Source organism: Ailuropoda melanoleuca, chromosome 13, assembly GCF_002007445.2.
Source record: "Ailuropoda melanoleuca isolate Jingjing chromosome 13, ASM200744v2, whole genome shotgun sequence".
NCBI lineage: Eukaryota > Metazoa > Chordata > Mammalia > Carnivora > Ursidae > Ailuropoda > Ailuropoda melanoleuca.
The window spans coordinates 4,821,174-4,847,289 of record NC_048230.1 but is presented as its reverse complement, the minus strand read 5'-3'; the positions used below and the strand labels follow the sequence as shown (position 1 = coordinate 4,847,289).

The window sequence follows — 26,116 nt, the reverse complement described above, 5'->3', positions numbered from 1 at the left end:
AGTTCACACAGAACACACCTAGCAGGTTCTCTCATCATTTCATCCCTTCACAGACCCAGGTGTTTGGTGTACCCCATGCCCCAGCCAAGTGGTCAAAGTTTAGCACACAACCTCACCAGGTCTACCCTTGCCCAGACCCTCAAATCATCTTTCTCTGTGCCCTCATCTACCCCAAATGGGAATGGGCAATAGCCCCTGGCAACCTCTTAGATACCCTGCTCCGTCTGGCAGTCCTGAGCCTTGGGGCTTTTCCATGTTGGGCAGGAGCCCAGGTGCTGCTCCTGCAGTGCCCACCCCCAGGTGTGGACCCCCAGCAGAATGTGTCAAGCCCCGGCAGGGTTCAACACAGAGAAGTGAGAGACTCCCATCCCCTTATCCCAGTTTTGGGCTCTCTGCAAAAGCTACCTTCAGGAATTGCACAAGTCTTGTCTTACTCCATCCTTCAGCTGCAACCTAGTGCCTCTGAGGTGGCAGTCCCTGAAGGACCTGCAGCCCTCCACTGTCCACACTCCAGCCTCGGACATCACCAGCAAGAGCCTGAGCTGGGAATGATGACTGGGTGTGCCCCTCCCCCATAAACTTAAAGCCCAGTAAAACTCAAAACCTCCCCTCCCCTCCCCACCTTCACAGGCAGAGGGCCCAGAGACAGTCAGTAGAAATCAGAAACTGAGGTGGGAATTTGAGGCGTAAAACAGACAAAGTAGCATGTTTTGCTACCATTTATTTGCTATGTGGATGTACCCAAGGCATGAGTCATGTCTGGTGTCCTAATCTCTGATCCCAGGAGACAGGGCAGGCAAGGAAAGCCCAAGGAGAAGCTACCACATCATGGGGAAATTGTGGGGGCTGGCGGAGGCAGGGGGAAACCCAGGCATCCTGCTGTGACTTCTAGCAACTTCTCCTGCCCTCAGTCACAAGGGGTGCCCTATCCTCCCATCCAATGGTCCCAGGTGCAGCAATGGGAGAGGGGAGGGAAGGACAAGGAAGGGAAGATGACTCAGTGCTGGATGGAGGCATCTCTGCTCTGCATGGCTATTTGGCCCTGGCCATAACTATAGGCACAACAGAGTGCAGGCGGCCAGGCCAAGGGCTGTGGTGCGGAATGTATACTCAGTAGGCATGGTTGGCAATGTAGAGGGACTGTGCTGCTGCTCCACCATCTTCTCCACTGCCTTCATACTTGCCCTGGGCCGCAAGCCCGTTCACCTGCAAAAGGGTGGGGGGTGGGAGGGAGGTGGAGTAAGTGGGCTGACGCCACCCACAGGTGCCAAACCCTGCCCAAGCTATAGTCTCTGGGTGCTGCCCTCCTGCCTAGCTATATCCCTGTCCCACAACCACCACCTCTAGCTCCCAACCTCAGCCCGCTTGATGAACTCCTCAGTGGCAGCCCCAGCATTGTCTTGTTGTCCTCTCCAGGCATTGAGGGCAGAGGCCTGAAGGGCACGCCCGTAGGAGAAAGTGAGGGCCCAGGGCCGAGGAAGGGGGCAGCGGTTGATAGCATTGAGGTTGAGCGATGCTTCCTCTTCACTCTGACCCCCAGACAGAAAAGTCACTCCTAGGGTAGAGAAGAGAAGACAAACTGATTGGTCAACTCCCTATTTTTCCAGGGTACGGGACACATGAAGGCCATAAGACCCTGAGAATGGGTCTTAGGGACAGGAGCAAGTTAGGAAGCAGGGTAGTACCTGGGACAGCAGGGGGCACAGTGCGACGCAGGGCAGTGACAGTTGCCATGGCAATCTCCTCTGGGCTATATTTAATGGGACAGGCATGGCCAGGGGTCACCATGTTGGGCTTCAGCAGGGTCCCCTCCAGGTACACGTGATGGTCACTCAGGGCCTTGTACACAGCAGCCAAGACCTGGTGATCAGAGGAGGTTTACTAAGGTTCAGGGCCTCTGCTCAGTGCGCCCTTCTTAGGGGAAGGTGGGCATGACTGTGAGGGTCAGCACAGGCTAAAACTCACAGGTGTGTTCTGGGACAGTGTAAAGAGTGCTTGGGGAAAGTGCCTGCATCTGAGCCAGGGACTATGGGGAATACGCTCCCCCATGAAGCCGTCCTTGCAGGATGTGTCTGTGCCTAGGTATGGACTCACCTTCTCCGTAACATACTGACAACGTTTGAGGTCATGGTCTCCATCTGGCAGGATTTCAGGTTCCACAATAGGCACGATGCCATTCTGTAGATAAGAGCAGAGTAGCTTGGGAGGGTCACTAAGTAGGAGGGGAGAAACCCCTCGTAGCCCTCTCCCCACTAGGCACAGGGCACCCATCTGACCCCCTCACACAAACATGCACACACCTGCTGGCAGATGCTGGCATAGCGGGCCAGCACGTTGGCATTCTCCAGAACGGCAAGTGCTGAGGGTGTGCGCTCACTGATTTTCAGCACGCAACGCCACTTGGCAAAGTCGGCGCCATCCTTCTTGTATTGGGCACAGCGTTCCGAGAGCCCATCCAGCCCTGCAGGCATAGTGCCAGCCTCATCACTCTGCCCCTCCTTGCCAGCATCAACGATCCAACAACCCTGTGGTCTTCACCCACCCATCCTGTACCTTGAGTGGTGGTTTCTCCATCAGTCCCCGCTAGAGGCACTACACCCTTGTCAACCTGTAGGGAAAACAGAGGCAGAGGGCTGAACCCAGGCAGGATTCGATTCCCCTTGTCACCTCACACACACACACACACACACACACACATCTGCTTCCATGTTCGGCCCCCATCAAGGGCCAGTGGCTGCACCTTGATGCCCACGACAATGCCTTTATCCTGAATGGTACGAACGAAGGGAACACCATCATCATCTTTCTGGTAGAGTGTCTCATGGAAGAAGATGACACCTCCAATGCACTTCTTCACACGGTCATCAGCACTGAACAGGACCTGGCGGTATAACCGGCGGTTTTCCTCTGTGTTCTCCACTCCAATCTGGCTCAGCCGCTTGGCCATGCTGCCTGGGGGCAAACAAAAGAGGGGTAGCAAGCTCATCCCCAGGGCTCTCTGGCCACCTCTACCCAACCTAGCCACAGGCCCCCACCTACCAACAGACTCATCTGCGGCCAGAATGCCTTTGCCTGGGGCCACAATCCGGAGGGCAATGTCAGACAACTCCTTTTTCTGCTCCGCAGAAAGGGCTGGGTATGAGTGAGGCATGGTGACAGCTCTGTGGAATAGAGAAAAGATATAAAAGCTGGACCCGACCTACTACATCCCCTGTTTCCTTTCCTGGCCATATGAGTCAAATGGCCTCCCCCCACCTCCCAACAAGCATGGAGCTAGGAACAAGGCAGGAGTCCTTGGCATGGGTCCTGGGCAACACAGTGGCACCAATCCCTCTGACAGCTAGCAGGCTTAGGGCCCCAGTTCCCACATCTCCTTTTGTCCCTGGTGGGCACCCTTCCCAGCCCTGGGGAAAGATGCAGGGTGGGGGTGGGGAGGTGAGCAGCTCTGAAGCTACAGGTCTTCTCGTGAAACTACTGCCCAAAGATCCAGTCCTTCTTTCACTGAATTTGGCCCCTTCAGGTAGGGCATAAGCCCTGGCCTTTCCAACTTCCATTTTATCATCTTCAGCAGGGCCCCTAGGGAAAGCGTACGTACTTCCAAGGCTTCAGAATGAGGCAAAAGTACCTATCACCCCTCTTCCCGCAGCTTCTGGAGGAAAAGTGGGGGACAAATGGGGAGCAGGAGTGGCGCAAATAACTGCCATAGGCTTCTGTAACCTCTTCTTTCCCATACCCCAAACCTGACTGCCTTTGCAGCCAGATGGGACCAGAGGATCAGGGATGCAAGGAGTGAGTAGAGGGCCTGAGAAAGGAGGAAGGAGCAGGGAGACCTGGAGGGAGGTGACAGAGAGACAGGCTAACTAGCTAGGGGAAAGACCGAAATGAGGTGGACAGAGTAGGCAAGACAACTGGACAGGGAACTTAGCCTAAGAGAGGGAGCAGGCTAAAATGAAAATGGGCTGGGCGGTAGAGGCTGACCCCCAGGAAAAATCCAGTAGGCAGAGGAAGACTTGGGATTAGAGAAGCTGAGGTCTGGGCGTGAGAGCTAAGAGGAAGGGGTACTGTGGGGGAGGCTGAACCACAGGGTTTCCAAGTGGACAGAAAGAAGAGAAGATTAAGAAGAGAGGTAAGAAGGCGCATCCAAGGACCCTCGGAGCAGGGCAAGGGTGATAGAAGGAAGAGTCAGGGAGAGGAAGGTGAGTTGCTGAGCAGCTCCCACCTCGCCCGCCCGAGGCCTCACCTGTGTGCAGTGAAGTGCGCAGTGAGCTAGCGGCGGCAGCAGCCACAGGAACAGCGCGGATCCAGGCCGGCAACAGCTGTGGCTGTAGCTCAGGGTCCTGTAAATGAGGCTGCGGATGCTGCAGAGCTACGTGACTCCTCCGAGGGGCGGGCACATTCCCGCCCTGGCCACGCCCCCTCCCTGACTGGTGCCTCAGCAGAGCCACGCCCACTGAGGCGGGGCGACGAGGTGGAGTGACTACCCCGCCAGGTTCTTGGAGGCTGTTGTCCCCCTCCCACCTCGTGGAGCCCCACCACCAGGGGCCCCGGAGGCAAGAAATGGCCTTGCCCTCCTTTCTGCCACAATTGCCTTTACCACCGGGCTGGATGTTGGGCACTGAGCCTGGTCTGGTGAAGGAGAGTCACCTAAATAGTCACAACTGGTGGGGTAAAGAGACAGAGGCACCAACAAAATGTGGCAGTCTGGGGCAGGGAGTAGGAACTGAGTTTCTCTGTCTTCACCCCCTTATTTACCAGGACCTAGCCTAGAGGGGGATGGAGAAGGTAAGAGAATGAATCCTTGTCTGTCCCGCCCCCAGGCTAAGAGCCAGGGAACAAGCAGTCCAGTGCCCAGAATATTTGAGGAAGCAGGAGCGGGGAGGAGGGGCAGCCAACTTTGGCTCTAGATGCAGCAGGAGGGCCATCAAGCTTCTCTAACCTCATCCACCCCCACACCCAAAAAATAGGATTCAGTGAACTTGAAGAAATACATTAAATATATTTTATTTAAATAGCATTAAACATAGCTAGTTCTTTGTCTATTGGTCCTGATGTTGGGGTAAGGGAGTATTGCAAGTCAAAAAGGGTGAATCAGATTCCAGCTTTCAGTTTCTTAGCTCAGAAATTCCAGCAATCCCTGTAGCTCCTTGCAACCCCTCACAACCTCTGGGATGGACTGCAGAGTCTGCAAAGAGGCAAAAAGGCAGCTCAAGGTCACAAGTCCAAGGCTCCCAGCCCCAGGAAGCACCAACTGAGTCAGAGGGGAGAAAGCAGAAGCCACAGAGAAGCCTGCAACAGTGAGTCAGACCCAGCGCTCGGCACAGGCTGGAAACCAGAGCGATGCTCATGAGTATTTCCCGGGGTCAAGCCCTATGCCAGATGCCTTAGCGGCATCAACTCCCGACCTCCTTTACCTCATAAATATGCTGAACAACGTCATCTAGTTTCTTTAACTCCTTGTCAGAGCGCCGAAGATTCTCCTCTAGTATGTTTCTCTAGAAAACAAACAGGTTGCAGTAAGTCCTACACTCAAAAGAATAGCATAGCTTGTGGGGCAAGGAAAAAATGGCAGAGCACTTGCTAGTAGTAGTGGGAAATGGCCCTGGAATGGCATGGGGATTCTTACATGGCTCTGGAACTTGACCATGAGTTTTGCCTTCTCATTTTTCATCTCCAGGAACATCACCCTCAACTTGTCCACCTGTAGATATGTCCAGATCAGCAGAGGCACAGTCTAGGGTTCCCGCCAGCTGCCCAGCTCCTCTGCTAACCCTGAGTCACCTCTCACCTCTTGGGAGAGCCACACTTTCTCCTGGATCCAGTTAGTGGCCATAGGCTGACAGTCGGGGTTCAGCTGACCTGCTAGGGTCTCTTGCAGCACCTTGGTCTCTGTCTCCGCACGCCGAAGTGAGCGGGTGAGCTGGGTCACCTCCTCTCTAAGGCTCTGAGGATGAGAATGGAGAGGTATCCAGTAGCCCTCAAAGGGCCTCTCTACCCTTCTTATCCCATGTGGTAAACAAGGGTACACCAGGGATCCAATTTCCACCAAATCTGAGACTCTAGCCATCAGGGACACAGAAGGCAGAGGGCCAGGGATCATCCTGAACGTACTATGAGCTCTCCACTCCTGTTTATCTGTTCTAGGATCTTCTCGTTCTGCTGTTGTATCACTTCCTGGAGCTCCTTTTCATTCTGTGAGGGAAAGGGAGGTAGGAAGCACTGAGAGAGCTGGCTTCTTAGCAGCCCTTGGGAGGAAATAGGGTTTAGTGTCTGACCTATGTTCAGCTCCAATAATACCAATTGATAACACTCCAATTCTTCCTCTAGGGCTGTATCAGGAAAGGCGCATTTCAGTGTTGAGAGAGTTCTGCCAGAGTTCCTGACTTCTAGGTCAGCCTGGGAGATGGCTCAGCCCACAGCTAATTCCCAAACATGTGAAATGTCTGACCCCAGGAAGGGCAAAACTAGGGCAATGATTGGAAAATCCCCACCACCCAGATTCCTGGAGAGACCATGGCTCCCAGTGGACCAGTGGAGCTGCCCCAGTTCTTCATCGCCCCACTTCTAGGCGCCTCCTTCACCTTGTAGCGCAAGCACAAGGCCTGGTTCAGCTTCTCTATGTCTGCCTCCTTTGCCTTCTGGGCTTCCTGATGCTGTTCTTCCTGGGCCTGTAGCCTAGCCTGCAGATCGCAACTAGGGGAGGGAAAAATTCAGCATTATTTCTGTCCTCTCAGGCACTGGCTGGGCCCTTGACATAAGGAGCTGTCTAATCAAGACTGCCCTCCACTCACATCTTTTGCTGCAGAGCCCTGACGGCTTCTTCTTTAGACTCTTGCAGCAGGGAACACAGGCTTTGAAGCTCCAGAGTCACTGTACCCATTTCTGCCAGGCTCTTCTCCATGCCTGGGATCTCTGAAAGAGCAAGTCCTAGCTAGAGGCAGAGCCCTTTGGCTCTGGAAGGAAGACGTGTGCGTAGCCATCATCACCACAACTCTTATCCATGTTCCCCACCCATAGGATTTGAATTTCCAGAACACTGCAGATCCCAAAAGGCAGAAATAAAATGAGCCCACGTAAAATTGAGGTTTTTAGAGCAAATTACTTCTCACTGTTTTAGTCTTTATCATTAGTACCAGATCTAGAAATGAGGCAGGATCCCTGGAGCCCATCCTAACCTGTAGGCTGAAGGGAAACCATTGATGTTACTCGGGTGAAAGCACTCTTGTCACTTCCAAGCAAGGGCACAGGAGCTGCTTCTGGCTCTAAAACAAAAACCAACCAAGGTAGAGAGCCCCTCTGGTGACCCTGTCAAGGGTCTGCCATAATAGCAGCCAGGGAGAGAGAAGTCTATTGGTGGGCATCTTCAACAGCTAAAGATATGAGGGGCAGGGCCACAACTCTCCCGCCCTTAAATCCCAGGGCCTTTAACCTTCATCTGCCATTATTGTCAAGATGCTTCCCAAGAAGGCACTGTCGGTAGGCGGAGGGTATTCCTGGGCATGAGCACAGGCTGTGCTTAGCAGGGGGGTCTCTGGTTCAGCCTAGGGGTAAAGGAGAAACGTGATGAGATGCTCTTCAATGGTGTTTTCCTGAACTTCCAGGTACCCACCAGCCACCTCCTCTGGATTGCTGTTCTATTTACTCCCTTTATTCTCTATCAGCACCTTCTCAATTAGCTCCTTTCCCTAAATTTAATTCTCTCACTAAAATAACAATTAAAAACAGAAACCATCTTCTTAGCTTAAATCCCATTTTTATTTTTTTTAAAGATTTTATTTATTTATTTATCAGAGGCAGGGGGGAGGGAGAGAGAGCACAGACAGGGGGACCAGGAGATGGAGAAGCAGACTCCTTGCTGAGCAGGGAGCCTGATGTGGGGCTCGATCCCGGGACTCCAGGGTCATGACCTGAGCCAAAGGCAGATGCTTAACCGATTGAGCCACCCAGGTACCCTTTAAATTCCATTTTCAAACAGCCTTTTCTCTTTCCCTTCCAATTAGGAAAAAGATAAAGCAGCTTACATTTCCTGCCTAATCTATTACTCACCATCTATTGACTACCTTGCCCACTACACGCAGTCTTCTGCCTCACCATTCCGCCAAAATTGTTTGGTTCACCAATACCATCCTCACTTTCAAATTCAACAGACACATTTCAGCTCTTGTTTTCCCTGACCTATTTGATAACCAATGACCATGTTCTTCTTTTAGAAACTTCCTTTTCTCAGCTTCTGCGACATGACTCTCTCCTTCATATGTAGGCCTCATACCTTTCTATTTCTTCTCTCTATCCATAGGTCCTTCCTTAAACTGTTGGACTCCTTTTAGTTCATGCTTGGCCTTCTTTATACTCTAATCCATTCCCCAGGTGGCCTTGCCTTGGGAACTCCATAAAAACATCCACTTCTACACGGGTGACCTTTCGATCTGTCTTTCTCAAGCGTATTATTTTCCCAATCACCAGACCCAAAGGCTCAACTGCCTGTGAGAAATCTACCAGAATGCTCCATAGTTCACCCGACATTTATTTATTTATTTATTTATTTATTTATTTATTTATTTATTTTAAAGATTTTATTTATTTATTTATTCGACAGAGATAGAGACAGCCAGTGAGAGAGGAAACACAAACAGGGGGAGTGGGAGAGGAAGAGGCAGGCTCGTAGCGGAGAAGCCTGATGTGGGGCTCAATCCCATAATGCCAGGATCACGCCCTGAGCCGAAGGCAGACGCTTAACTGCTGTGCCACCTAGGCACTCCAATTTTTAAAGATTTTATTTATTTATTTGACAGAGACAGCCAGCGAGAGAGGGAACACAGGCAGTGGGAGAGGAAGAAGCAGGCTCCCAGCGGAGAAGGCTGATGTGGGGCTCGATCCCAGAACGCTGGGATCACACCCTGAGCCGAAGGCAGACGCTTAACCACTGCGCCACCCAGGCACCCCTCACCCGACATTTAGTATGTATAAAGCGGACCGCACCATTTTCCCTGTCCCATCCCACCAAAAATCTGTTCCTCCTCCTGTCTTTACGATCCTAGGGTGAGGGCCTTGGGAGGGCAGCAAATTACAGCCTGCAGTTCAAATCTGGCCTGCCACCTGTTTTGGTAAAGTTTTATTGAAATACAGTCATACACATTTTTTTATGTATTGTCTATGGCTGCTCTTGAGCTACATAGGCAGAGTTGAGTAGTTAAGACAGTGACGACACGGCTTGAAAAGCCGAAAATAATATATTGTACTTTATAGTACTATATATATATATATATATACTGTACTTTATACCAGTTCTACTAAGTATCATCTTTCTAACAATCTAGAGATCATAATTCACTCTTCCACCTTACTCCCACACCAAATTGGTCACCAGGTTCTATTACTTCTATTTTCCAAACATGTATTGAATTCATCCAGTCCATCCTTTCTCTCTACCCCTTCTATAAACTGCCATCAGTTCAAGCCTTCAGGCCTCCTGTCTACTTCTCTAGTCTTGTTTCCTTATCATTCTTGCCCCATATAGCTCCTATACTGAAAGCTACTTCCCAGTCCCCAAACTTGCCAAATTCCATATGAGCAGGACCTTGCCTTGTTCACCAGTAGCCCCAGCACCCAACCCAGGTCATGTTACAAGGTAGACACTACAAAAAAGTACACACAGTGCCTCTCTGACTTTCATAGACCATTCCCTTTGCCTAGTAGACCTTCCTATATAACCCTGCCCCCGCCCCACCCTACAAATTTCCAAACCTCAAGAGTCTGCCCAAGGATTACCTGCTTTGAGAAGACATGCTAACTCTCAAAGGTATAACTGATGTTTTCTCCATGCAGACCTCTACCATGATCATAAGTGAAGATGTCAAGTTTACACTTGTCTTCCCTGCAAGACTGTGGATTCTTTCACATTTCCCAAGCTCGGCACAGACTAGGGTCAGATCATAAGCCCTTCCAGATTTCAGGATCTTGGTTGTAGCTTTCAACACTGAATAAGCTAATTAACTCTATTCTGAAAGATATCAATAATTTATTGTGTAGTGTGCCCTGTGGGAAAGCCAAAGAAGCAAGGGTAGATTTCTGCTTGTTGTTTTTTTTTTTTAATATTTATTTATTTATTTGAGAGAGAAAGAGAGAGCACGAGCGAGTGCAGGGGGAGGGACAGAGTGAGAGGGAGAGAGAGAAAATCTCCCGCAGACTCCCCAGTGAGTGTGGAGCCCAATGTGGGACTTGATCTCATGAATTTGGGATCATGACCTGAGCTGAAATCAAGAGTTGGATGCTTAACTGACTGAGCCACCCAGGTGGGACATCTGCTTTCTTTAAACATAATCTGTTTTTAAGTTTTTTTTTTTTTAAGATTTTATTTATTTGTCAGAGAGGGAGAGAGTGCGCGCGCGAGAGAGCACAAGTAGAGGAAGTCACAGGCAGAGGGAGAAGCAGGCTCCCCGCTGAGCAAGGAGCTGGATGCAGGACTCGATCCAGGACCCTGGGATCACAACCTGAGCCAAAGGCAGACGCTTAATCAACGGAGCCACCCAGGTGCCCCTAAACATAATCTGTTGAAGAGAATAGACATCGGAGGAAAACTAATGCAAGAGCAAAAGGAGAGTAAGTTCATGAGGAATATAGCAGGAGATCACTGAGTCCATGTGACTCTGGAACATTTCAAAGAAGGTGGAATAGGGAGGATAAGGAAAAGAAAAGGTTATTTCCAGTTTGAAGGCAAAGGAAAATGGGTATGGTATCAGCCCAGTTCTGGGTATGATTAGAGATGGGGCATGTATGTAGTACACAGACAGTCTAATTGGAGTAAAGGATTCATAATAGAGAGGCAGGAGACAGATGAAGAAAAGTTTGAGTGACAGGATGAAGTCCTGTAGGTGACTGAAAGTCAATGAAGGTCAGAGAGGGAACAAAAATAGCGTTTTAGGAAGACCATTCTATACAACAAAGATACAACCAGAAAAACTCTCGTAAACTAGGAATAGAAGAGAACTTCCTCAACCTACAAAAGCCTGCAGCTAACATCATACTTAATGGTGAGAAAGTCCAAGCTTTCCCTCTAAGATCAGGTACAAGGCAAGGATGTCCCCTTTTACTCCTCCTTTTCCATATCATGGTGGAAGTTCTAGCTAATGCAGGACGACAAGAAAAGGAAATAAATGATCTACAGATTGGGAAGGAAGGAATAAAACTGTCTTTGTTTGAAGATGCGATTGGAAGGGGAGAGAAGGGTTACCAGATCCTACCTTCTCCTTTAGTTCTCCCTGTAGGAAGAGGGTGAGTCTCTGTAGTTGCTCAGTCAGCACCCCTAGCTCTTGGGAATACTGGCGTGTCTTCTCCAGGTGTTGTTCCTGGTTCTCTGCTATGGTGCTAGCCAGGGTAGCCCTGAAATAAAGAACAGAGAAAATAGCCAAAGACCAGGCAACCTTCTCTGAATTCGCTCTCCCAAATCCCCACACAGAGCTGCATTCAAAGAGGGAAACAAGGGGTGCCTGGGTGACTCAGTCAGTTGGGCGTCTGACTCTTGTTTTTGGCTCAGGTCATGATCTCAGGGTTGTGGGATCGAGCCCTGCATTGGGCTCTGCACTCAGTGCAGAGTCTGCTTGTCCCTCTCCCTCTACTCCTCCCCTATCTCGTGCTCTCATTCTCTCTCTCACTCTCTCTTTCAAATGAATAAATAACATTAAAAAAAAAAAAAGAGGAAAACAAAAGGCTCTTGGACCCTGTCACAATTCCCTTCTTGGAGACTTTAGCTTCTCGAAGTGCTTCTGGGAAACATACACCCTTAGTTGGCAAAGCACAGAAAGGTAGAAATCTTACTTCAGGTTCTCCACCGTGTCTTTGAGGTCCTCACACTGCAGGCTGCGCTCCCGGAGTGCTTCCAGCGTGGTTTTCAACTGACATTCCACCTGGCCCAGCTCTAGGTGAGCAACCTGATTCTCTTGGTCTGCAAACTGGGGACACAGGAAAAGGAAGGAAGGCAAGGAGCCAGGGGCGGGGGGGGGGGTTGAGGCTAAGTGGGAAATTTTAGAGCCCTGGGAACAGAGGCTTTTTCTGGTCCCCAGTGTCAAACCTGACTTCCATAGCATCAGGTAAGAGTCGCGCTCCTACCAGCTCCCCAGCCCCCAGCCATGGTCCTCACCTCCAGGGTCTCCTTCAGGTCTTGCACCTCCTTGGCCAGGACAGCCTGTTGTTGCTGCAGCTCTGCCTGCATGTGTTTTAGTGCCACCTCTTCCTTTTGCCACCTGCCAAAGACTTATATTAGATCCCAGCAGTCCTACATCCCAGGTGCCAACTGCCACAATCACCCGATAGTAACTCACTGAGCAGTCTGCTCCTCATTGCTCTGGGTAAGCTGGCAGAACAGCTCCTCCTTCATGGCCAGGTCCTGGGTACAACGGGCGTGCTGACTCTGTAGCTCTTTTAGCTGACTTTCCATGCTGGCCAGACTCTGCAGCTGAGCCTGGAGATCTAAACCAAAAGTATCCTAATGACACCATGTGGTCATCAGGCCAAAGCCTCCCTGTTCTTCTGCTCTGTAACAAGGGCTCTAGAGCACTTCCTCGCTCTACGCCACCCTCCGTGCTTCAGCAGGGCGCAAGTGCTTGTGCACGTACATACATACACACACACACACACACACACACCCCTACCTGTTGCTAGGCGGCTGTTTTCCAACTCCAGTTGTTCTATTCGGCCTTTGCAGTCCTCTAAATGGGTAGTAGCTTGTTCCAGCTCCCTGGAAACCTAGTAAGAAAAGATAGATTTTTCTCCTGTGGTTCTTCCTGAATCAGGAATCCTAGGACTCAGCCCAGCTTCTCTTTCTGGACATAACAGCAAAGAACCTTGCTCTTGGGCAGCAACACTGCAGAAATAAGGTCTCCAATAAACAGGAGAAAGAAGAGAAAAGTAGCTGAAGAAGGTGCTAAAGAGCAAAGGAAACAACTGGGCCCCAGGCCATATACAGTGAAGGGACCTGGCTGGTCCCCAAACCCACAGAGTAGAAAAAGGGCAGGTCCAGGGTAAGAGGCTAATGATACCACTCATTAGAAAGGACTTCTGCGGAGGAGGAGGAGGACACCAGGCCTGAGAAGTCCCCGCTCCTGGTTTGTACCTGCTGCTTTTCCTCAATTGCAGCATCACGCTCCTGCAGGGTCTGCTGGCTCTTGGCTTTGAGTTTCTCTGTGAGTTGTTGAGACCGGCTCAGCAAGGCTGTCCATGTTACATACTACCAGGGGAAGCAAGCGGGTCAGGAGAGCACGTTTGAGGCAAGGCTCCTCACAGGGCTGGCTGTGAGTAAAGGAGTGGTATGATGGCCCCATATACTCACATCCAATTGCATGGATATCCAGTCCTGTTGTAAGTTTGAAGTCAGACTCGCTGTCTGCTGAGCCACCTCTTCTTGCTCAGCCTGAAGCCCTACCTACACAAGAAGGATTGCCTATAGAGAGGACCCCTTCCCTCTGGATACAGCAAGGTGGGGGGATATGGCCATCCTCCCAGTGTGTCAGCATGTATCCCAGGAAAGAAAATGCCTTCAAATTACCATTTGGGCCTGGGTCTCCTTCAGAAGGCCTCTGAAGTCCCCCATGGATGCCAGGTCCTGTTCCAGCTGGCTGATGCGCTGGCTGGCATGTGCACAGAAAGCCTCTAGCACAGCTTCTGCCTATTGAGGGAAGAGGTGGGCAGAGGGGCGAAAGAGCGCAAAAAGCCCTAACTCTCCACCACACCAGTAGTTTAGGTCATTATTCCCCAGTGCAGGCAGTTCTTAGGCCACCCATCTGTGTCTCAAGTGAATTTGTGTTCCTGCAGGAACTCTGAAGAAGAGACCTCCCACATCTGGGAACAAAGGCCTGGCACCTTACCGCATCCTTGCCTCTGAGGGCCATTTCCTCTTTGTGCTTTGCCTCCTCCCTTTCTGCTTTGAGGCTCTGAAGCCTTGTCTTCAATTTCTTCAACACGTCACAACAGCAGGAGACCAGGGTTTCTGCACGCCGAGACTACAAGATAAGAATCTGATACTGCGTCTGGTTCCTTTTTTGGGACTTTCAGTCTCACTAAGGCCCCTGCCTTCACCTTCATGCTGCTTACCTCCTGACTCACGGTAGTTTTATCTTCCTCTAAGTGCAACAGAGATAGATGAAGCAAGGATATCAGCTCTTTAGAAACCAGCACCCATGACTGCTGTAGAGGGAAAGGTGGTTAGGTTAGATCAGAGATCAAATAAAGTCACTAAGCAGGAAGTAAGCAAGAATACTAGGAGAGGAAACCACTGACCCCATTTCCAAGCTTCCAATAGGGAGAAGATATCACCATCTGCTAACCACCCAGGATTCTCCATTCTTGATTTTCACAGGAGACCCAGAGATGGCACAAGGTCAATCAATACTTACCATGACATTCCTGGCCTGCTGCAGAATCTGTCCAATCTCTTGGCTCTCCTGAAGATGCTGAGGTTTCTTACTTATCTAGTCGGAGAAACAAAGTTGTGCCCTTTGCATGGGCAACATGAGCCACCAGCACCACATTCCCCCTCCCACCCGCCGAGATCCAGGAGTTTCTCTCGTTAAAAGCAGGAGCAAGGCTCACAGCTCAATGAAGCAAAGTCAGAAAAAAATCCAGAGGTATGCAAAAAATTCCTTTTCAAAATAACTTTCTAACTATAAGGATGACATTGTTTATTGTAAAAGTTTGGAAATACAGAGTGAATAAAATGGAAAAAGAAGCTATTAATAATTTCACCACCTGGGGCAATGATTTTTTTTAAGATTTTATTTATTTTTTTGAGAGAGAGAGAGAGTGTGCGAGCATGAGTGGGGAGAAGGGCAGAGGGAGAAGGAGAGGGTCAAGCAGACTCCCCGCTGAGCGAGGAGCCAGACATAGGACTTGGTCCCAGGTCCCTGAGATCATGACCTGAGCCAAAGTCAGACACTCAGTCAGACCCGACTGAGCCACCCAGGGGCCCCTGGAGCAATGATTCTTAACCAACAGTACAGCAACTACCCCAAAAGATTTTGATATAACTCCACACCAGAGATTTTCTTGCTTACAGGGATTTGCTGTAACTAAGCAATAGATTACTTCCCTCAGGAGTCAGGGAGAAAAAATAAGTTGCAGAGTACTGATTTAGACAGAAACTACCATATTCAGGGTGCCTGGGTGGTTCAGCTGGTTAAGTGTCTGCCTTTGGCTCAGGTCATGATCCCAGGGTCCTGGGATGGAGCCCTGCATCAGGCTCTCCCTGCTCAGTTGGAAGCCTGCTTCTCCCTCTCCCTCTGCCTGCTGCTCCCCTTGCTTGTGCTCTCTCTCTCCATCTGTCAAATAAATAAATAAAATCTTAAAAAAAAAAAAAAAACTACCATATTCAATAAATTCCAAGATGATTATCTTTTTATACAATAATGCCACTAAAATTGGGATGGATCTTAATATTGACAGTGTTTTAAGTATAATGAAAGACAGCGATGCTTAAGAAAATCACAACTGAGATTATAACATATAAATAAATGTGGGGTCCTGCTTTTATTACTTATTTTATTATACTGTTACTTAACCCTGAATTTATATTCATTCTCTTCACTGAAATAGGCTGAGACTGGGACATCTGCTTTAGGGAGACCTATCAAAGTAGAGTACCACCCATTTTTAATTTCTGCTGATACTTCACCTCACCTCAAAGCCTCTCAGAAATTATCTGAACTCTGATTTCCTTACTTTAAAACCCATGACTTATGTTATACTTTTCTATGTTATTAAAAACTCTTCATAAACATACTTTAAAATTAGGTTGCAGAATATCCCATCTTATGGTGTACCATTATTTTTCATTACACTTTTTTCATCATTTTTTAAAAAGCTACTGTCTTTATGCAGGATTTTCTTATCTTTAAGATACATCCCTAGAAGTAGAACTACTGGGTCAAAAAGTTTGAATTGCTTTAAGGGTCTTACTTACTTTCAAAAAAGGTTGAACCAATTTACATGTCCTAGTAACAATGGGACAATACTTAACCAGCATTATCTATTTTATTTTTTGCCATCTTGTTAGACGAAAATAGCATCTCATTGTTTTAATTTCCAATTCTCTTGATTCCCAGTAACCTTCTCAAATATTTCTTAGTCATTTTTATTTTCTCATTCTCTATTTGTTATCTTAGTGCAGATAAAAATTAGTATGCTACGTAGAGCGGAAAAGTATGATCTCAGGGCAGCAGAGCCATACAGAGACTCAAGTTCTGAGAGAAAAGTGGGGAGCCATCATTACTGCTGAAAGGCAGCCATCATCTGAGACAAAACCTGCAGGAGCAGCAGTGCTGAGTCACGATGTTGCAGCAGTCTGGATTTAAGGAGACAGAGCTTGCGGAGTTCACTGCTCCCCTCCCCCACAGAGCAGCCATTATTCCCCACTGCATCCTGCGGAATGGCACGCAGTACTCCGTGAGCCCCGGACAGGGCACGCCTGCTGCTCACAGCTGAGCAGTCAGGCAAGTGATGAGATTAGCGTGAAGGAGGCAGCCAAGCGGCAAGGACAGGGCACGTCGATGGGGAATGGCGGCAGGTGCTGTCATTGCCCCTCTTTGGCTCTGGCTCAGTGGCCTCCAAAGGGATTTGGCAACCTTCAGGGAAAGAGGGTATGAGGCCAACTCAGGGATGGGGAATGAGGTCAGGATTCTGGCAAAAGGTAAAGTCATTATGTTGAGGATATATTTTTTTTTTAAAGATTTTATTTATTTATTCGACAGAGATAGAGACAGCCAGCGAGAGAGGGAACACAAGCAGGGGGAGTGGGAGAGGAAGAAGCAGGCTCATAGCAGAGGAGCCTGATGTGGGGCTCGAACCCATAATGCCGGGATCACGCCCTGAGCCAAAGGCAGACGCTTAACCGCTGTGCCACCCAGGCGCCCCGAGGATATTTTCAACCCAAGGTCTTTGGGCATTTGGAGACCATCTCTTCTTAGCAGCAGCCACCCATTACCTCAAAGGCCACAAGACTGAGGCTCTCAATTCCTTCCCTGGACACCATTCCCTTCCTTCCTCAGCCTGTGCTGTCACAACCAACGTCGTCTAAAACAGTGGTTTTTAAACTGTTTTCCTCTCATATCCCGCAGAACGACTTTGAAAGATTGAGCACTCTTAAGTTTAAAATGTTACAAAGGCTGTAATTTCAACCATGGTATAAATATTGATAGTTTGAGGGATGCCTGGGTGGCTTAGTCGGTTAAGTGTCTGCCCTCGGCTCGGGTCGTGATTGCAGGGTCCTGGGATTGAATCCCACGTCAGGTTCCCCACTCAGTGTGCTCTCTCTCTCTCTCAAATAAATAAATAAAATTTAAATAAATAAATATCGATAGTTTGGAATGAAACTGTTAAATATATCCAATGGCATAAATACTACATATACCATAATGATTTAATACCTATTTGATCCCATTATAATATGCATAAACAGGGGCCCATGAGTGGCTCAGTTGGTTAAGCATCCAACTCTTGATTTCAGCTCAAGTCACCATCTCAGGGTCCTGGGATCGAGCCCCGCATGGGGTTCTGCACTCAGTTAGGGACTCCACTTGAGGATTCTCTCTCCCCCTTTCCCTCTGCCCCTGCCATTGCTCGTGTGCACTCTCTCTCTCAAATAAATAAATACTTTTTTTTTTTTTTTTTAACACACAAACAAGGTCTTCCTAAAAGTCAGAAATTTGGGAGCCCCTGGGTGGCTCAGTCAGTTAAGTGTCTGACTCTTGATTTCAGCTCAGGTCATGATTTCAGGGTGGTGAGATCAAGCCCTGCATCAGGCTCCATCCTCAGTGGGGAGTCTCCTTCTCTCCTCTTCCCTCTCCCCAACTTTTTGCGTGCACATGCATTCTCCTTCTCAAATAAAGAATTCTTTATTTTTTTTTTAAGAGTTCGTTTATTTATTTGACGGAGAGAGAGACAGCCAGTGAGAAAGGGAACACAAGCAGGCAGAGTGGGAGAGGAAGAAGCAGGCTCCCAGCAGAGGAGCCTGATGTGGGGCTCGATCCCAGAACGCCAGGATCACACCCTGAGCTGAAGGCAGACGCTTAACGACTGAGCCACCCAGGTGCCCCCAAAAAATAATTCTTTAAAAAAAAAAGAGTCAGGGGCGCCTGGGTGGCACAGCGGTTAAGCGTCTGCNGGTCAGAAATTTTTTATCATCCCTTTTCCTCCTTGAACCTGTATTTTTACTCCTCTCAGAATTTTATCCTCACGTAATGTATTTTAAGTCTATAATATATTTAAAGTTTATTACTAAATAATATCTCTGCAACAACAGAAGTCCATTTCACCCAGTAAAATTTTATTGGGAATTGTCTATTAATAAAAGGGATAGCACTTCCCTCCCCTTATTAGTTCATGTGTCTGTTGACTACTGTAATGCCTACACTAAGACATGGCTCAGCAACAATTCTATGCCAATTTTCCTTTCCTATAAATGTAAGCACTGAAAATCCACTTTTCATAATATATAATGGGAATAAGTAGGAGTGGAGAAAGAGAAGAGGGCATGTCACCCAATTCTAGGCACACCTTTGCAGATACAAGCCAAAAATTTCAATAGTGAATTTCTATCAAAATTTTTAATGATCCACAAACATAACTAAAGTCTTCCTTCAATTTTGTTGAAAGCATGCAAAAATGATGTGTTGTATTATCATTGCAGCCATTTGCTTTCTCAGCATGAACACAAAAATTTTCTATTGTCCTTTGATTGCTATTCCTTCACAATGTAAGATTCAGCATAGGTAGCAAATACGCTGCTCTTTAGTAAAGTAGGCAAGGGCCACTGAGAATGGGGAAATAGGAAAGAAAAAAATTAGTCAAGAGTACATGTGGAAGATGAAGATCTAGAAACTGATTCCTTTAAAACTTTCCTTGCTTATATTCCCTTGGAAAATTGTGATGTATCCCAAGGGTATAATGTGCCCACAGCTTTAAGGGATTTTCCAGATCCTCAGCTTTTATACATATTTTAAAGAGGGACCACTGGGAAGAGCCTTCTTACCCCACTGGGAGATGTGTCAGTCTGTGTGCTACTGTCTTGAACTTCGGAGTGAGGGACAGTCAGCTGGCTCTTCCAGGCCCGCAACTGGCGGGAGAGAACCTCCAGAATGACAAGAGAGTTCAGCAGGTTATCTTCTAGGTCATGTCGAGATAAGGCAGTCAGATCCGGAGGATGGTTGCTGCAGCAAGAGAACATGAGGAGAAGAAAGAAAAGAGAAGGGATGGGAGCAGCAGGTCCAGGTTAACGGAGGCACAAAGATACAGGGACACTTACCCCCATAAGAGGTGCTCTGTCTCGGAAGTACCATCCTTGATATCTGCTGGGTCTGCCTGGGAGGTGTTTGTACTCTTTTCCTGTGCTGCTGGAGGAGTAAACCAAGTCCCCACCGAGCAAGTAGGGAAAGGGGTAGTGCTAATCGCAGCATCCCGAAGCACAGAGGGAAGGGATAAGCTCTGACGGAGATTTTCCAACATGATCGAAGTATTTACATCTTTTTCCAGCCAGGCGAGTGGGGACATCCAAGGCCCTGTATCAGAGATGAGAACCCTACCAGCATCTTCTACTGCTGGGCCTGGAGCTGCCTGGGATTCCATTTCTCCTGGATTTGGGGTCAGGCATGTGGATGGAGTATCTTCCGTATATGAGACAAGTGCTTGATCTCCTAATTCAGCCTTCTCAGGGAGTGTGGGAAAGCTAAGTTCTCTTTCTTCTACAGATCTGTGCTCTACAATGTCCTCCCCTGGGTCCACATGACTGGCAGGGAAATCTGCTGCTAAAGCAGTTGAAGGGGAGAGCCAGAGCATGGAGGAAGGCAAGAAGATGTTACTTTCGGAAGGGACTAAGTCCTCAGCCACAGCCTCAGTCCTACCACCTCTGAGGCTTTCTTTGGAGCAGTGTTGCTCAGAACAAGGATTTGGTAGACACTCCAAGACGTGGGATGGAGGATGCTGAAATATAGGTTTCTCAGGCAAAGTGGGAACAACTTCTGAGAAGTTGTCTTCTTTGCAGGCCGCCACCCACTCTCTTAGCAGATCTCCTGGCCTCAAATTCTCATCTGCAGAAATGCTATTTGTCTCTGCCATGGTATCTAAATGAGCCTCAAGTGTAACATCTTGCTGCTGCCCCACGGGAGAGGGTACAAGGACTATGGTTTTAACCACATTGTTGTCCAGTGGATCTACTGCTTCCTCAGATATTTTGGGAGTAGAGTTGGTTTGGGGATTCATATCTAGGGGTTGCTCATCTGATTCATGTTGACAAGCTTCTAGCCACTTTGAGGGATGGCCGAATTGTTCTGAGGGGGAATCTGTCCTCTTGGCATTGACAAAATCCAGTGGAGATGCGTTGTTGCTGCCTTCCTGCCAAAGAAAACAAAAGTAGTTGACCAAGGCAGTCAGTTGAGGTTCCCAACATATAATTATGGGTACAGGATAGTGTCTGAACTCAAGGGAAGAGTTTTCATTACCTCTGCTTAGGTAAAAACTTGGCTAAGCCTTGCTGCTCACTAAAGAAACCCTAAACTAAATCTAAGGTACTTGCAAGTGAACCAGCCTACAATATAAACAAGGCTGAGATAATCTATCCATATCCTGGGGAGATGGCAGCTTGAATGTGACCTCACTCATCTCCAATCCTAACTCCAACTCACTTTTATTTATTTATTTATTTATTTTTAAATATTTTATTTATTTATTCGACAGAGATAGAGGGAACACAAGCAGGGGGAGTGGGAGAGGAAGAAGCAGGCTCATAGCAGAGGAGCCTGATGTGGGGCTCGATCCCACAACGCCAGGATCACACCCTGAGCCGAAGGCAGACGCTCAACTGCTGTGCCACCCAGGCGCCCCTCCAACTCACTTTTAGAGGAATGGGTAGGAAGGATCCCTAGGTAAGCTCTGCCAAATTCTAGAGTTGCTCCAAGATTTTCTCTCTTCTGGGATAGATGAGAAATTGCGGACCAGAGTTAGTATAATGTTTTGCTGGGGCCCAAAGAGATCTATGGATCCTAGGAAAAAGGGCAACATCAACCTGTACTAGTGACCTAGTCTCCCTGGCCCCAAGAGCTGAAGGTGTCCTGAACACATGGGTTGAATCCATTCAACCCTTGGGATTTGAAGAGCTCTAACTTTTATAGCAGAGGAAAATGAAGAGCAGAGACTTCCTTCTGGTGCCCTCATAAAGGACCGACAGCCCCCCACATGCTGGTTCACAGGAACAAAGACCACTGTGCCTTCTACCATCTAAAGGGTTGCTGGTCCTGAGATTCAATGAAAAAGAAAAGGAAAATATGAATGTACTTAAACAGATCTAGTAGCCAGAGGAAGGACAAACCCTAAGATAGTTAGAAAAAGTAGACCCTGAGGCGCCTGGGTGGCGCAGTCGTTAAGCGTCTGCCTTCGGCTCAGGGCGTGATCCCAGCGTTATGGGATCGAGCCCCACATCAGGTTCCTCCACTGGGAGCTTGCTTCTTCCTCTCCCACTCCCCCTGCTTGTGTTCCCTCTCTCGCTGGCTGTCTCTCTGTTGAATAAATAAATAAAATCTTTAAGAAAAAAAAAAGAAAAAGTAGACCCTAACAAAACGCAGCTGATAGAAGAAACAGATGACAATGTAAGAAGATTCGAGTATAACACACATATACAAAGACCTTCTGGAAATAGTAAAAATTACTTTTAAACAAAAAATTTCAGTAAAATTATGAATTGAAAGACAATGATCAGAGCAGAGGCTGTAATTATTGGCCTGGATAATCAAGTGGAAGAATATCTTAAAGCAAAGACAAAAATACAAAGAAATGTAAATCTTAGGCAAAAGCTAAAAGAATTGGAAGATAAATCCAGTAAACCTAACATGTGAGGAAAAGAAGTTCCATGAAAAAAGAGAACACTGACAGGAGGCACTGATTAACAAATATAAGAAGAAAATCTCTCTGAGGTAAAGAAAGACCAGTGTTGGGGGCACCTGGGTGGCACAGCGGTTAAGCGTCTGCCTTCGGCTCAGGGCGTGATCCCGGCGTTATGGGATCGAGCCCCATGTCAGGCTCCTCTGCTATGAGCCTGCTTCTTCCTCTCCCACTCCCCCTGCTTGTGTTCCCTCTCTCGCTGACTGTCTCTATCTCTGTCAAATAAATAACAAAAAATAAAATCTTTAAAAAAAAAAAAAAGAAAGACCAGTGTTGGCCTATTGAAATGGCTCACCAAATTCCAAGCAAGACTGGTAAGAAAAAATAAAATTACTGAACTATTTAAGAAAGATAAAACTATTTTAGAAGCTTGAGATAGAAAGACCAATTATTTACCAAAAAAAAAAAAAAAAAAATCAGACTTACATGAAATCTTTCATTTACACAGAGGGATGAACTTTAAAACATAAAACATCCACCCGAGCCAAAGGCAGAGGCTTAACCAACTGGGCCACCCAGGCACCCCATGTAATAGCTATTTTAGATAGCAATCTGCCAAAATTTATTAAAATTAAAAATATCTAAGTGAGCATTTTGTAATGTACATAAGCTGTTGAATCACTATGTTGTACACCTGAAACTAATATAATGTCAACTATATGTCAATTAAAAAAAAATCCTTGGGGTGTCTGGGTGGCTCAGTTAGTGAAATGTCTGCCTTCGGGGTCAGCTCATTATCTCAAGGTCCTGGGATCGAGCCCCACATCGGGCTCCCTGCTCAGTGGGGAGTCTGCTTCTCCCTCTCCTTCTGCCTCTCCCCCCCAACGCCCGCTCATGCTCTCACATGCTCTCTCAAATAAATAAAATCTTAAAAAAAAAAAGTTTCCTTGATATTTATTAGCATTGGTTGTAGAAGAAAAAAAATAGAAAACAATGTCCATTTATGAGTAAGTTATGATTCATGCATATCATAGTATCTCATGAACTAGTTCTACACCAGTGGACACAGGGATTTGCACCACATTGTTTTGGGTTTTGTTTTTGGTTTTGGTTTTTTTTAAAGATTTTATTTATTTATTTGACAGAGAGAGAGGCAGCGAGAGAGGGATAAGTACACAAGTAGGGGGAGTGGGGGAGAGAGAGAAGCAGGCTTCCCGCTGAGCAGGGAGCCCGATGTGGGGCTCGATCCCAGAACGCTAAGATCATGACCTGACCGGAAGGCAGACACTTAACGACTGTGCCACCCAGGCACCTCTGGCTAATGTTCCTAAGTGCAAGAAAGCTGTGATTCAGGACGCCTGGATGGCTCAGTCGGTTAAGCATCTGCCTTCAGCTCAGGTCATGATCCCAGGGTCCTGGGATGGAGCCCTGCATCAGGCTCCCTATTCGGTGGGTTCTCCATTCTCCATCTCTCTCTGCCTGCCACTCCCCCTGCTTGTGTACTCTCTCTGTCAAATAAATAAATAAAATTAAAAAAAAAAAATAGGGCACCTGCGTGGCTCAGTTGGTTAAGAGACTGCCTTCAGCTCAGGTCATGATTCTAGAGTCCCAGGATCCAATCCCACACAGGGAGTCTCCTTCTCCCTCTGACCCTCCCCCCTCATGCTCTCTCTCTCTCGCTCTTTCATTCTCTCTCTCTCAAATAAATAAATAAAAATCTTTAAAATTTAGGGGCACGTGGGTGGCTCAGTTGTTAAGCGTCTGCCTTCAGCTCAGGTCATGATCCCAGGGTTCTGTGATCGAGCCCCGCATCGGGCTCCCTGCTCAGTAGGGAGCCTGCTTCTCCCTCTCCCACCTCCCCCCCCCCGCCACACGCTTGTTTTTCCTTTCACTGTTCCTCTCTCTGTCAAATAAATAAAATCTTTAAAAAAAAAATCTTCAAAATTAAAAAAAATTTTAATAACTAAATGGCTGTGGTTAAATTCTATAAGCTCTGTGAAGATCAGTTCCCACTAGATACTTTTTTTTTAACTTATGCTGTACTAACTAATATGGTATATTACAATTTAAAAAAAAACTAAAAATTTAGTTCCTCAGTCACATTAACCACCTTTCAAGTGCTCAACAGCCATATAATTCATAGCCACCATACTGGACAGCACATATTATCAAAATTCCCATCATCCCAGAAAGTTTTCTTTTTTTAAAGATTTATTTATTTATTTTAGAGAAAGGGAGAGTGAGCGAGCAGGGAGAGGGGCAGAAGGAAAGGGAGAGGGGAAGCAGACTCCCCACTGAGTGCAAAGCCAATGATCCCATGATCCTGAGATGACGACCTGAGCTGAAACCAAGAGTCAGACGCTCAACTGACTGTGCCCCTCAGAAAGTTCTATTGGCCAGTAGGTGTTAAGAGTGTTTTCAAGAAAGGCCGCTACCTTCATACATCCGTTATTCAGGATGTCAAGAATATATATTCTTCTTTCCTCCTCTAATCTATTTTGTTTATATAGTATCTCCTTCCAAAAATAATTCAGACTGCAAAGGGGCAGTGGGCTGGGTTAGTCGGTGGAGCATGCAACTCTTGAACTTGGGGTCCTGAATTTGAGCCCCACCTTGGGTGTGGAGCTTGCTAAACAAAAATAAAAATAACTAAAAATAAAAATATTAAAAATAATTCAGTCTGCATGAAAAAGAACAGAGCGATAGATCAGGTTAATAAGATACAAAATCACCGCCAAAAAAGAAAAAGGAAGCAAATCTTCCTATTTCAAGGAGTAACAGTAGCTATATCTGATGATCAAATTTGACCCTGAGCTCTCTGGGAGCCAGAATAAGAGGGGAAATATGGTAAACTACATAGTTCTCCTTATCAAAAAGAAAGAGAAAAGGTTAGCAATTTCTTCAGGAAGACAATTATCCCAGGCAGTTAAGTTCTAAAAGAAATTTCTTTGAGGAACTTTATAAAGGGGTCAATCTCCTTCTTTGGCAAGTTTTTACAACAACTGAAAAGCAGTTTCTGCATGGCTACTTCTCTCAAGACTTGGACAAAAGTACAACCCAGTGGGGCGCCTGGGTGGCACAGCGGTTAAGCGTCTGCCTTCGGCTCAGGGCGTGATCCCGGCGTTCTGGGATCGAGCCCCGCATCAGGCTCCTCTGCTAGGAGCCTGCTTCTTCCTCTCCCACTCCCCCTGCTTGTGTTCCCTCTCTCGCTGGCTGTCTCTGTCTCTATCAAATAAATAAATAAAAATCTTAAAAAAAAAAAAAAGTACAACTCAGTGAGGGCAATTCTATAACTTGATCCCAGGAAGAGTTCTGACTACCTCTTGGAATGGACGTGGATATTGCCTCACTATGGCAGCTGACTGGTCTCTGCGTGTGAGCCCATGTCAGGGGAAACCACTAATCAAAGTGATAGTATTTCTCAGTAGTTTGGGAAAGGTTTAACGGGGGAGGAAGTGATAAAAACTAACAGCTAAATAGAGGTCTGGGTTCTCAGTGGATTTCCTTTAACCACCCTAGGGCACCTCTCTGTTGGCCTGAATAGCTGTAAATGGATGTCACTAAGGCAGAAGACTTCATTATCGTTATTAATTACGTTCCAGCCTTGACCCTCTGTTCCTCTGAGCTCTCGACCTCGGCAAAGGGCCCAGTCGAGAAGCTGGCCAGGCGAATCTCACCTGCAATCCCAGCTTGCACAGTGCTGAGGTCGGCGAGGAGCATATCGGGGACCCTTTTCCAGAGTTGGTGAGGGCACCGGGCTGCAGGATAAGTTCTCGAAGAGGAGTTCTCATAGCTGGTTTTCCCTGAGAAAGCAGAGAGTGTGAGAAAGCCTGGGTCGGGCCAGCCCGGCCCGGCCCGTCTTCCCTCTCCAAGAAGCTCTGGGGCAATAGGAAGGGTAGACTTCCACACCAGTCGCGCTGAAGCGGCAGGACCAGTAATAGACTACACACACACCCTCTTCCCCAGGCTGGACCCATCTTTACAGGACACTCTGCGTTTCCGGCGTCCCCGCCCCGAAGCCCCGACCCAGCTCTCTCCGTCCCTGAGATTCTCTTGCTCACCGGTTGGGGCGAAGGCGACAGGCTAACGTTCAGGTTTTTCACCCGCCACATTTTCACCACAGAACGCGGATCGATCACCTCCCAGACCCAAGAGCAGACGCCATATTCACCCGCCTTCTTTATTTGAACCTGCGCCGCGCCTCTCGATTGGCTGAGGGGGCCTGGGTGCGTCGGACTAGCTGTCCGCTCCCGGCTCGAGCCCG

At 47.7% G+C, this 26,116-nt stretch overlaps 2 protein-coding genes across 2 annotated transcripts; both read right to left on the bottom strand.

Annotated features, from left to right (window-relative positions):
* Positions 1–706: 706 nt before the first annotated feature.
* ALDOC (aldolase, fructose-bisphosphate C) lies at positions 707–4,473 on the bottom strand. The gene is made up of 9 exons (XM_002912326.4): positions 4,241–4,473; positions 3,040–3,161; positions 2,741–2,952; positions 2,554–2,608; positions 2,301–2,461; positions 2,095–2,178; positions 1,686–1,860; positions 1,356–1,555; positions 707–1,206 (listed from the first exon to the last, which is right to left on the bottom strand). The coding sequence occupies exons 2-9, from the start codon at positions 3,149–3,151 to the stop codon at positions 1,111–1,113; spliced, it is 1,095 nt and encodes a 364-aa protein (XP_002912372.1). The 5' UTR covers positions 3,152–3,161; positions 4,241–4,473; the 3' UTR covers positions 707–1,110.
* Positions 4,474–4,985: 512 nt separating this feature from the next.
* SPAG5 (sperm associated antigen 5) lies at positions 4,986–26,071 on the bottom strand. The gene is made up of 24 exons (XM_002912325.4): positions 25,914–26,071; positions 25,530–25,655; positions 19,286–20,370; positions 19,013–19,190; positions 14,385–14,459; positions 14,083–14,175; positions 13,857–13,991; positions 13,538–13,657; positions 13,322–13,414; positions 13,106–13,219; positions 12,645–12,738; positions 12,315–12,462; positions 12,134–12,236; positions 11,812–11,945; positions 11,238–11,376; positions 7,427–7,538; positions 7,173–7,259; positions 6,789–6,909; positions 6,579–6,690; positions 6,109–6,189; positions 5,786–5,941; positions 5,624–5,698; positions 5,412–5,492; positions 4,986–5,182 (listed from the first exon to the last, which is right to left on the bottom strand). Exons 1-24 carry the CDS (start codon positions 25,962–25,964, stop codon positions 5,111–5,113), a joined length of 3,585 nt encoding a protein of 1,194 aa, XP_002912371.1. The 5' UTR covers positions 25,965–26,071; the 3' UTR covers positions 4,986–5,110.
* Between the last annotated feature and the right edge of the window lie 45 nt (positions 26,072–26,116).